This window comes from Eleginops maclovinus, chromosome 15, assembly GCF_036324505.1.
Source record: "Eleginops maclovinus isolate JMC-PN-2008 ecotype Puerto Natales chromosome 15, JC_Emac_rtc_rv5, whole genome shotgun sequence".
Lineage (NCBI taxonomy): Eukaryota > Metazoa > Chordata > Actinopteri > Perciformes > Eleginopidae > Eleginops > Eleginops maclovinus.
In genome coordinates, this window is record NC_086363.1 from 7,905,525 (window position 1) to 7,918,377 (window position 12,853).

The 12,853-nt window shown below is 40.3% G+C and overlaps 1 protein-coding gene across 1 annotated transcript in view; it reads right to left on the reverse strand.

Annotated features, from left to right (window-relative positions):
* Positions 1-8,149, reverse strand: part of sesn1 (sestrin 1) — a 47,453-nt gene extending 39,304 nt beyond the window's left edge. Inside the window, exons 1-2 of the mRNA XM_063902832.1 lie at positions 8,028-8,149; positions 6,979-7,298 (exon numbers count right to left, since the gene is read on the reverse strand). Coding sequence (XP_063758902.1) covers positions 6,979-7,257 — 279 coding nt within the window. The 5' untranslated portion in view covers positions 7,258-7,298; positions 8,028-8,149. The remainder of the gene's footprint in view (positions 1-6,978; positions 7,299-8,027) is intronic.
* Between the last annotated feature and the right edge of the window lie 4,704 nt (positions 8,150-12,853).

The following is a 12,853-nucleotide window of genomic DNA, read 5'->3' on the forward strand; positions in this document are numbered from 1 at the left end:
CTAAACCTCAATAGCTATGTCCTTAACTCCTGTCTTTTATTGTTGTTCTTGAATAACAACAGATAATTAGCATTAAAGAAACATGAAATGGTGATTTTATACCCGCCAAAAATGTGTTGAGGCCTTTTTTTGTCTTGGTATAGCCTAGTTGTCCTCTAAGGCTGCATACAGTCCCAAACCAACTATTAATAAAGTATGTACAGCTTACGATCACATTAAAAAGTAGTTAATCATTCAAACATTTAGGAAGATTCCGGTTTACCCTCTTAAATTTGTTGATTTTCTACATTTGATTTCATAATTAAATAAATATATCTGGGGTTTGGATTGACCCTGGCATATCAGAAATTGGGATGGCAAATTTTCACCATGTTCGGGCATTTTTTTTGTCCAAACGATGGACTGATAAATCGACAAAGTACTGGGCAGATTAAAAGCCTGATTGCGTAGAGAGCTTGAGACCTGTTAAAGTCTAAGTGCTGCACTCACGTGTTAACACAGAAAGTGAGAAAAAGCTAAAGATAGCTTTCGAGAGAGCAGTTTAAAATCTTTAGCTGAATAAGACGTAGCATTTGGATACCAGGTTAGTTGTAGTCTTCAATAAGAGAAGGTGTTTCTCACAGCAGACATTGGACTTGACCTGATAGGCAACGCACAGGTGTTTCTAATAACATTAACGATGACTCCGTCCTATTAGTGTCCCAATAAACCATTAAACGGAAGCTGCTTAATGGAATCCAGCCATTCATGTTATTACTTACACCTGTGCATTCACTGAGTCATGTCAAAAGGGTCTATTGCTACCAAAAGAAAACAGGGTCAGTGTGCTGTTCCTTTTCTCACAGGAGGCATGTTGACTATAGTCCCAGCAGGAAGAGCACCTGTGTAATGTATAACCAATGGCTCCATTTCATTAGTGTCAAAGTAAATCATGTCAGCTATACCAGGAGATACCAACCACTCGCTTGTTATCATAACTCCTGTGGTTTTCATACTAGGACAGCCTCCTGCTTAAGATAATCGACATGTTTCTTTGACATTGTGCCACTATATATGTATTCTACTGTGACTGAAAGGAGAGAGTTGTGTGAGATGTGCTGGGAAAAGAAATGAAAAATAGGAGCTAAATAAGCAGCGGAAAGCTTCCCTTTATAAATAATTAGTGAGCTTTAATTCCATATGCACGTTATAAATATCACATTATGGCAATAAGAGGAAGAGAGCGCGCCTTGTTTATTCAACAGCACCATGTGATCCCCCTATCTCTCTGCTCTTCACTCTCCTGACAGGAGCAACACAGTAAATCCTGCTCTACCTGCAGCAAAAACAAGGCTTTTATTTTATTTTCTCTGAACTGATAGCCTGGATCTATATCTCTTTTATTTATGTGCCTTTTCTGAGTGTGTTTCACTCCTTCAGAGAGTTTGTTATTCCTTTTCCCCACCTCCTCCTGCAGCTATTTGTTACTGTTGTCCACCGCCTCCTCCCTCCCTCCCTCCACACCCTCCCCCCTCTCACCCTCCTCCTTCTTCCACAGTCTCGGGGTGTGTGGGTGAGACAAGCTGCGCCTTGCAATGTATGCTGGATCAGATGGAAAACAACTGCAAGGCAGGGTGAATTGCTTGAGTGACAAAGTGACCTGATTAATGACGGAGGAGGATTTTTCTTATTTAGGGGCTCGTAGACTGGGGGTGCAAGTAGTTTTCCACTGTAGGTTTCTGAATGAATAAACAGAAAGACAGTGTCTGTTCCAATTCCGCCATCGTTTTTCCTCACCTCTCGTGCGACTACATGTTTTATTCACTCCCTTTCACTTTCCCCCGACTCCTGTTCGACCTCCAGTGTGTAGACATGGTGTTTTGCAACATTCCCTTTTTCTTTCTTTCCCACTCTCTTCTATCTCACTCCCTCTCTCAATTCCTGAATAGCACTGCCAGAAATAATCTCAGACAAGCCAGCAGCCCAAGCCTCGAGTGTCAACCAACCCACCCCTTCGTTGCACCTCATGCCATTGGTACCATGGCGACTGCTTGGGCTCTGCAAAAGCTCATACCCAGCACTCAGTGCCAGGCTAACACAGCCTTTACATGTTTTATAGGAACAGCTGTTACAAAAAAGACTAAACCAATGATATATTCCTTGTTTTCTCTCTACAGGAAAGTGTTTAATGCATTTAATGAACCTGTATTAATGAAAGGGGATTTTTTTTTAAAACATGTATTCAGGCTTACTACAGGATTGACAGTGACCTAGTTGCACACTTCCCACATGCCCCCTCCTCACTAGTCTTCCTGAGTCTACAGCCGGCAGCATGCTGCACTGGCTGGAAGGTGGGGGTCTGTCTGTGTTGTAGGATCAAAGTGGGGGCTTGTGTATTACTATTGTTTCCTAGCATGTTTTCTCATACCCTGGAAAAACAGAATTTTGTTGCTGGAAAGTCAAGATATTGTATTGCAATGTATTCTTCTGTGCAGTCAACTAGACACACTTAACAAATAGTGACTTATTCATTATAGTTTAAAATTAATATCTTAAATTGCAAAAGCAACTTTTTTTTAATTAACATTAAGAAGGATAAAGAATAACACTCAAGATGATGATAGTGTGAATTATACCAGGGGCTGCAACAATCAAATAACTAATTGTTTGGTCCATAAAATGTCCAACACAGTTTCCAAAAATCTACTGTCTGATTATGTCCAATTCATCCCATAGTCATCAACTCAAAAAGTATTCAGTTAAGCGACATAAAGCAAACAAAAGCAGCAAATCCTAACAGGGGAGAAGCTAAAGAAATGTGTAACATAATTTATAAAACATTGTTAAAGCTCCAAATTGAACAATAACTTTAAAAAAGCACCTGAAAAGAAGATGAAACGCATCAAAGAGCAGCTATGGTCACCAGTTTCAGCATCCCAGGGCCGAAAATATTCATATTAAGAGAGGCTTGAAAGAGGAGGCTATAGAAAAACCTTAAGTGGCCACAATATGACAGCCACACAAAGCTTCATGCAGCTTAGTTGGATTGAACATCCCACACACTGTATACAGTCCAACCCGTCTCATATCCACCCTGCCCAGCTGGCTGGCAGCTGTAAATCCACAGATTTATTTCCCTGTCACGTCCTCCATATCCATGGAGCACTGTACAGTTACTGTGCCAAAGGTCAGTGCCTGCTGCTGCTTTCTCTCCCCCCTTAACATGCAATTTGTCTGACCTGGTTTGAGCTGAGATCGCCCATAATCCAGCAGACCTGTCCAGACTACAAGGCTCTCTCTCCACGGGACCTCCTCACTCTGTTTACAGAGTAAGTAGCGGTAGCCCGAAGAGGACTGGAGGCATGCACACAAACCCACTGACACATTCAGTATACATAAACACACATTCATACACAAAAACATTAGAGAGAACTTGTCAATGTGACAGTAAGAGTGGACTTCAACACTACACACTCCTGTCTAGTCAAGTTTGTTCATACAGCCTCACCATAAACATGCCACCTTTGAAAAGGATAGCAGGCTTTCCAAGAGAAGTCCACTGCGACACCAACCTCAAAGCTCAGAGAGAAGGGAGGAACACAACATAGAATAGTTGAAACAGCAAAACATATTTCAGGCTTGATACACAGATTGTAAGGCAGTAAACACCCTTAACAATCTGTATGAGTGACCTCATGCTCCTGATATGAACCAATCAATCCTAGAAAAGTGATCATTGTCAGAGGTCATATCCGGGTCGCTGGAGACCCTCCCAAACTTTCCATGTGGAGACACAGAAATGTGTCCTGGGTTATTCTGGGAGGAGGCCAGATCCAGGAAGTCGTTGCACTTAATTAATCACACATATGTGTTTATTACTATGGGCTGCTCAGTCATCCTGAATGTCCCAAATAAGCTAAATAAGTATGTGTAAAAACAATAAGGAGCAACTTAAACATCTAAAACCTTTGCCTTCATCAGAAAAAACAAGTGGTGAGGTGGAAGCTCATTTTGTAGAATAAGAGACCAGAAAATATCAATGTGTTTCACATCATTTATAATAATGTTAGCATCTTTGTTCACATGAAAAAAACAAATAGAAGTCAAAAATTGGGAAATGGGATAGAAAGTGGTCTTTACATCATTTGTTTTCATCCCTACGGACAGAGGATTCTTTGAGGATTCTGGAAATACCTTTAGAAATGCAGGAAATGTTGTCAAACACCCACTTGGTAAAGATTGCCCAGAGTTTATCTTTTAGAAAACAGATGCTTAGCTCTGTGGCTGAGTTTGTTATGATAATACTTGAGAGACACAAACTGGGGCTATGCACTTCTGTACAATGCTGAATTGTGCATTGGGACATTAGGATAAGTAACACCCGGCTGTCGAGTAAGCTACAAATCTTATGGTCTTTCTGCAGTTATGTAATGAACTACCTAGAATGAAATGACTCAGAAGTGGACTGAATCAAATTAAAAGAGACGCTAAGTCCATTTGGTATTTACAGTGCATTCTCTGTCACATCATTTCATCCCTGAAGGGTGTGGATATGGACAAAGTCCTCAAAGTGTAGGCAGAACCGGCCTGAAGAACAGGTTGATCTTTTGAGTGGCTCCAAATTCAAGTTAGGGTGGAGGGCTCAATGGAGTAATTACATAACACAAAGAAACCCCTCTCTGTCTCTGTCAAGTTACCCAAGACTGGGCTCCTTTCATGCAGCAAGGGAACATGGTGACCAGAGAGAGAGAGAGGGACGATGGAGTCTGCCCACGCCTTTCATAGACTCAGAACAAACACTCACTATTGTCTCTTTCGTGGTTTGTATGCATTTGTCTTCACCCATGCTTATCCTGTGTTCCTAAAGTTCAATAAAGCTCAGCGAGGTCAACCGCCTTTACAAGTCCCAGGAAGACCTGCAGGACTGCACAGGTAGTGGTTTTCACTCTCGGATGTTCACCCAAGTAGATCCTTACACAAACACGCCATGTGGGAACCCGACCTTTACCAGCACATATAGAACCCTTTTTTCAGCCGTGACCCTGTGACCTTTAGGGCTCCAAAATATTGGGGCAGCATGGCACAGCAAAAATGTAAACCCTCAAGCCTATTGCTATAACTGTGTGAACACAGCTTGCCCTGCATATTCACATCGTACCTTGAAAAACAAGCAACGACTCAGATTGCAAAAAAAAGGCAAATGAGGTAACAGCCAGGAGAGGAGGAGGGCCTGTGGCCTGAGATGATGTTTCTGAATCTCTATTTTACCATATGATTGGCTCAACTATTATGGCATCTAGGCAAAGAAAGAAAAGAAATTGACATTTTTTCTATGCTTCTACGATTCTAAGAGTTAGTTCGACAAAAATCCAAGCAACTCTTCTGTGTGTCCATTAATTATAAGTAAACAGCCATTATTATGTTACCCATGATTGGTATAAAGACTAAGATAAACAAGTCTAGCTCTGTCCTATAAAAACATTTTTATTTGGGGTCCTGACGCCTTGTTGTAAAAACTAAATGTGTTTTTAAATGGATTAAACAATCGTTACCAAGAGACATGTTTGTTTTGGGGAGTTTATAACCATTCACTGAAATATATTTGTTTTAATGAAGCACTCTGCCCACAGACATGGAAATTCCCCTTTTATAAAAAGTATAATTGGATTAACTTTCCAAAGAAAATGTGCAGAATATTATACACATTGACTCAATAAACCAGCAAAAACATTGTCTCAGGCCATCTCAAAGCCGTGAGAGTATTAAGAGACATTATTCTCACTAGGCAGGAGGGCTTCCTGTTCGAGAGGAGGGGGTTGCCATGAGGAAAGCACTGTCTGTGCTTTCAAAGATGTTGTCTTTAATCAGCGGATCTGCTGGAATTAGAGGTCTGTCTGAGCCCAAGCCTCCTCCCTTACCCCCTTCCATCCCTGGAAACATGAGAAAGGTGTGTGTGTGGGTGTGTTATTCAGGGGGGTCTTCAACTGTGGGACCAGAACAACATGAGCTGCCCCCTTGGGCTCATAAATGCACCCTTTGGCAAGTCCATAGCAAATGCAGCTTAGCATAATTCAGAAATACCAGACGGTGTGTTCTGCGGGGCACTGTTAAACCCGCAAAGCAGCTTTCTCACTCTCATCTCTCTCTGCCCCTCGCCTGCATCTTCCAAAAACACTTCCGCACAAACAGGAATTAATGCCGCTGCCAAACAGTGTATTTCCTCAGAATAACAACATGGCAGGCCATCAGAAATAGGCAGGCTTAATTTTGTTGATTATTAGAGGACTCATTAAGGACAACAGGCCCCAGCTTACACCACGCTCTTGTTCTCTGCAAGGACTTTTTTAACTGACTAAATCTATCAAATGAAAACTGTTTAGGCACCAAAATTATTAATCAAACAAATATTCCTCATGAATACGAATTTATTTAAAGGCTTGTCTACTTCTTTAGGGGTTTATCAGTGTTAGTACAGATCAGACAATAAGGTTGGTTCAGAAAGAATTAAAAACAGCATGAATACAAAATCAAATGTACATGCTGTGACCTGAATCCAAATTGCACCCTCCCAACACATCTGCAATACAACCTAAAAAAACTGCATAGCATACAGATAATGCTGACACTGATGTTAGAAGGCCAGACATATTCCATGTCATGTTACACCCATTTTATACCTGTGTAAATATTCTCTGTGCATTGAGCATGTAGTGTAGGGCTGGATTGGCAAATGCTTGGCTCTTCTAGTGTTTAAGTGTTAATGAGTTCATGGTCTCTCATCGTGTCATTGAATGTAATCCACTTGACTAAACATGCATTGGGTTTCATAGACGTCCTGACTCAGCCACAATGTTTGCAATGCTTATGAAGAGGTGAGGAGTGGAGTGTGGCAGCGGAACAACACCTTTAGCACAAGTATTAAAGGACAGCCTGGTGCAGCTTAAAGCAACAAAGAACAGGAAGCTTATTGTGTCATTGGTTTCTGTATGAATCTCCTACCTGGACGCCCTGTAGAAGCCGGACACATTGCTCCTTGACGTCGTCAAAGGGGCACCGTTTAGTGAGCATGAGGACGTGAGCCAGGATGTCATTCAGGTCGCTTTTAGGAGGGCTTTTCGAGGCTGGGCATGAGGGGGCCATTGTTGAAATGGGCCTGATGGTCTCCACTCTCCTCATGACGTCCTGGCGGATGTTCTCCATGGCTTCAGTTCTGGAGCTGGCATCCCGGCTGCCGAGCCCTTCCCATCTCCCCAGAGACTCCCGATCCTGCACTTCCATCTTTTGATGTAGGACTAACGTTTGTGCTGTCTTACAAAAGGCTGTGCAAAAAATAAGACATGAAATAGTTTACATCGCAGTATGATAAAAAACAATCTTAAAGCATGTTTATAAAATGCATGCACATGTAATGCAATTCAGTGTCAGACATAATTGCAGTAATTAGAGACTGAATGTATATTTATCTTGCCAGTTTCAATCAACCTAACAAATTACATCCCCAATGAATCCTTGTGTTCCATCACAGTGATGCAAAAATTAAGGAAAAACACAATTCTGCTTCAAAGATTTACTGATGTGAATCACCGCCCAACACACTGAAAATGAAGTTATAGATCCCAGGGTATAAATGGTGGTAAATATATATATTTTCAAAGGGTATATTTGATTGAAAATAAAAACCTGGCTATACATATCATGTATTGACACATAAATACAGCATGCTGAAAAAATACTAATATTTGAACGGTTAACAAACTCCAAAAAAAACAAGCCGGGTTAACAGACACTATACTGATGTTACAAGGCACAATCATGATGAATTAAATAATAATTTCGCATTAAACGACAATGAATTGACGTTGTTTTAACTTATCAGTGTGTGTGTCCATTCAATCTTCTCTCTGCTTCCTTTCGTGTCAAGGTTTTCAAGCAGCCCGTTAACAAAGACACCAGTAAAAGTACACCAGAACCACGGTCAAAACAACATTCCTACACATAAACCTTTCACTGTGAGTCAAAAACTAAAAGTGTCATTCTTGTATACTCACTTTATCCACATTCTTTGGTGCAGGTCTTCTGTTAAGGGGAGCCTTGCAGCCACAGCACTGACCAGTAATGTTAGTCCCAGGGTAAAAACGATAGGAGGCAACAACTCTAGGGTAAATATTTGATTGGCAGGACAGGACGGCCAATGAAAGACGTCTCTTGGCATTCTAGGGCGGCCCTTGTGAAATTCTGACAGACGATTGGTTGAGGATTTGTTGCCAAGCTAGCGGGGGAAGGTTCGATGGGAGTTGAGTTCTCCTCGTTCGAGGTGTCTTTTGGATGGTAGCACTTAAGAACAACATCTCCCATAATACATTTCGCGGGCAGCCGCCCCCCCTTCTCTTGTTTATCAGAAAATACTGAGAGAGAGACTGATAGAGGGAGATATGTTGTGGTACATTTCCATTCGTTTGTTTTGTAATTATCCTCGTTTGTGTTTAAGTAAATCAGTGTTCTGTTTCAAAAACATATTTGCACCATCCAACAGAATACCAATAAAAATGCATTTACATAATATCATTTAGATGAAAATAACACCCGTCCTAAACACAATGTCAAAGGCAAATGAAGAAAAACATTGCTTATTTGAAATGCATTCCACAAACACACACACACACACACACACACACACACACACACACACACACACACACACACACACACACACACACACATGCAAGGCAAGTTTATTTAAATAGCACCTTTCAACACAAGGGAAATCAAAGTGCTTTACAAAAATGAGACATTAAGAGCATTTAGAAGTAGTGCCGCATAAACACATTATAAAAAGGCATTTTTAAAACAGTCATTTAAAAGCAAAGATAATAAAATAAACACAACAGGTATACAATACATGAATAAATGTTATAATGCAGTGTTAGATAAGAACCGTTCAATTAAAAGCAGCGGCAAAAATAAATGTTTTCAGCCTGGATTTAAAAGTAGTAAGAGTTGCAGCGGACCCGCAGGGTTCTGGGAGTTTGTTCCAGATATTTGGAGCATAATAACTGAACGCTGCTTCTCCTTGTTTAGTTCTAAGTATGGGGACAGAAAGCTGACCCGTCTCAGAAGACCTGAATGTTCTGGATGGTTCATAATGTAGCAGGAGATCAGAAATGTATTTTGGGCCTAAACCATTCAATGCTTTATAAACCAGCAGCAGAACTTTGAAATCAATTCTTTGACACACAGGAAGCCAGTGTAAAGACCTCAGAACTGGACTGATGTGATCCACTCTCTTAGTGTTAGTGAGGACTCGAGCAGCAGCGTTCTGAATCAGCTGCAGCTTTCTAATAGATTTCTTAGTGAGACCTGTAAAGACACCATTACAGTAGTCCAGTCTACTGAAGATAAAAGGATGGACAAGTTTTTCTAGATCCTGCTGTGACCTTAGTCCTTTAATCCTAGATATATTCTTCAGGTGATAGTAGGCGGACTTAGTAACTGTTTTAATGTGACTGTTGAAATTCAGGTCTAAGTCCATGACTACACCTAGATTTCTGGCATTAGCTGTTGTTTTGAAGATTGCTGACAAAAGCTCAGCACTGACTTGTTGTCGTTCCTCCTTTGTTCCAAAAATAATTACCTCAGTTTTGTTTTTGTTTAGTTGGAGAAAGTTCTGACTCGTCCAGTCATTGATTTGTTAAATGCACTTACTCAGTGTTTTAATTGGGGCATAGTCTCCTGGTGAAATGGTAATGTAAATGTGTGTATCATCTGCAGAGCTATGGTAACTTGTTTTGTTGCTTTTCATTATCTGAGCCAGTGGTAGCATGTAGATGTTAAAGAGAAGAGGCCCCAAGATGGAGCCTTGAGGAACGCCACATGTCATATTTGTCAAATCTGATGTGTAGCTGCCTATAGAACCAAGTTTTTCCTGTCCTTTAAGTAAGATTCAAACCGATTTAGAACTGTTGCCAAAAGTCCCAACCAGTTTTCTAGACGGTCTAGTAATATTTTGTGATCAACAGTGTCAAATGCAGCGCTAATATCTAACAATGCTAGCACGATGTCATTTACGACCTTAACAAGAGCAGTCTCAGTGCTGTGATGCGGTCGAAAGCCTGACTGGAACACATCAAAACAGTTATTTGCATCCAAGAATTTACTCAGTTGTTTAAAAACTACTTTTTCAATGATTTTACCTAGAAATGGGAGGTTTGATATGGGCCTGTAATTGTTCATTACTGAAGCGTCCAGATTATTCTTTTTTAAGAGCGGTTTAATTACTGCAGTTTTCAGGGCCTGTGGAAATACGCCTGAGTGAAGAGACTTGTTTACTATATGAAGTAGCTCTGAGGACATGCTATGAAAAACATTTTTGAAAAAGCTTGAAGGTATAATATGAAGTCAGCAGGAGGAAGACTTCAGATGTTGAATAATGTCCTCTAGGTCTTTATCATTAATCTGATGGAATTGTGTCATGGTGTTTGAATTGAATTTAGGACATCATATTTGCTGTACCTGATACAGAAACGCCGACTGCCTGTCTGATTTTCTGAAATTTGTCAGTGAAGAAGGAGGCAAATTCATTGCAGGCCCTGGTGGATTGAAATTCAGAGGCTACTGACAGTGGGGGGTTTGTTAGTCTCTCAATGGTAGCAAACAAGGCACGTGAGTTGTTCGTGTTTTTGGCAATGATGTCAGAGAAGAAAGACTGTCATGCATTTCTCAATTCCAAATTCTAAAAGCTAAGTATTTCTTTATAGATTTCAAAATGAACCTGGAGATTTGTTTTTCTCCACCTGCGTTCAGCTTTTCTAGACTCTTTTTTCTGTTCTCACACTTATGGCTTTTCTTCTGGGGTATATCTTGTAGAGATGTTTGTGAAGGGAGATGTGTTGTAGAGTCACCTGAAGATCGCAAGACGGCCTAGTTCGTGGCGCCAAGTCTGAGGTATATCTTGTAGAAATGTTTGTGAAGATGATGAAGAAGTCTCCGGAGACACCAGCTTGTATATAATAAGGTTTATTACAAACAGCATAGTATCATACACCAACACGGGCAATACGAGGTTCCCAGAGCCAATTGTGGAAGTCCCCCGAACTCTCTTTGTGCTTGCAATTTATAGGAGAAATGTGTGCGTGTCCAAAGGAGGTGATCAATAACAATGTGTGCCCCACTAAAGTGACATGTATATGTTCCTGACGTATTCCAGATGTTGTTATGCAATATCCTATGGCACCCCATTCTCCCTGAACATGTGCACTGTCTATGACCTCAGAGAGTAACTAACTGTATGAACAGATTTAATACACCACACTTCCTTAGTGGGAGCAATGGGATCTATAACATTTTACTTTTATTTTATTTATTTTTTAGGGCTTTTTGCCTTTAATCGGATAGGACAGTGGAGAGTGACAGGAAAGTGGGAGAGAGAGTCGGGGTGGGATCCGGAAAAGACCACGGGTCGGGAATCGAACCCGGATCGCCGGCGTACGGTGCAGGTGCCCCAGCCAGTTGCGCCACGGCCGGGGCCACATCTTACATTTTTGAGTTAAAATAATCAACTAGCTCATTTACTGAGATGTTAGCGAGGGCTAGTGTGGGAGAAAAATTCTGAATAAACATTTACCTTGTGTTTTCAGATAAATACCTTTTTGTGGTAATCTCTTTTTGAACATTTGTGTGAAAAGAAATAGAGCTGTCAAAGGAAACACAGGAATGACCAGAGAGTGCAACATCTGTCACCACAACCTTGGAGATGTTCAGACCCTTTGAGATGATTAAGTCTAGGGTGTGCCCCTTGTTACCGTTATAAGTAGAACGTGTTTAACTCTAGAGCATATAGTCTAAATTAAACACAAATTATGACTACAGTTTTTATAATGTTTAAATAATATACAATGTGTGAGATCACATGTGAACTTTGAAATGTTTTAGATTTAACATGTAAAACATTTGTTGAACCATAAAACCTTTTAAATAACATTCAAAAAATATTTGATTTAATCAAAAATATATAATAGTTATCAAATGTATCACAGAAATGTAAAATGATCTGGTTGGATACCAATGAGACGCAAGTTTTGTGTTTCTTGAAAAGAGTGTTTTTTTGCAAACGATGAAACAATAAACCTTGATAAACATTGATCAAATCTGCAGAGGAACGGAAATGCAGAACCAGATTTACAGAATGTATTTCCTTTCTCCTGGTGCAGCATCTGTGCCTTTAGCTGCAGCAGGCTATTTGCATACTGCTTTGCAAATGTTAACTGGATGATTAAGTAATTTTCTGGCCAAAGGCACTTTAGTAACCACAAATCATAAGTGATCAGAAAATTGCTTAAAGAACCTTCAATTATTTGGTTGTTGTTGTTGTTGTTGTTCAGAGGGATGCCATCTCAGCATAACCTATGATGTTCTTCAACTTCCTGTTTTTCTATGAGGGGTTCTTTCCTAAATAACTTATTTTAATCCAGGCTACCACTGCGGACACTGAGGTCATGTCCTGGGAAACTTCTGAGATTTGAGGTTATGTGGCTAAGAAAATGATCACATTTGCCATGTTTTAGTTTAAATTAACAGTGGATAATAAACAGTTTGTCAACCTCAACTGTAGGGGGATTGCTTTCTCATGTAGACTTTCTTTCATTCTAAAAAGTAAGGCTTTTATTTACTTTTCAGCTTTGTGTCTAGAAACAGTCTAAAAGGCTTTTGGTTAGTGATTATCCTAACTCAATCAGGCACAAATACTTCTAACCCATAAATGCTGCATGCAGTACCCGTGACCCTTAACATTTATAAAATCATAGCTATGGCCATGCTTCACTTCTGCCAAAGGTTTTGCAAGGATTTCGATTTTCTTGTGTAAGCGTATTAAAAAAAC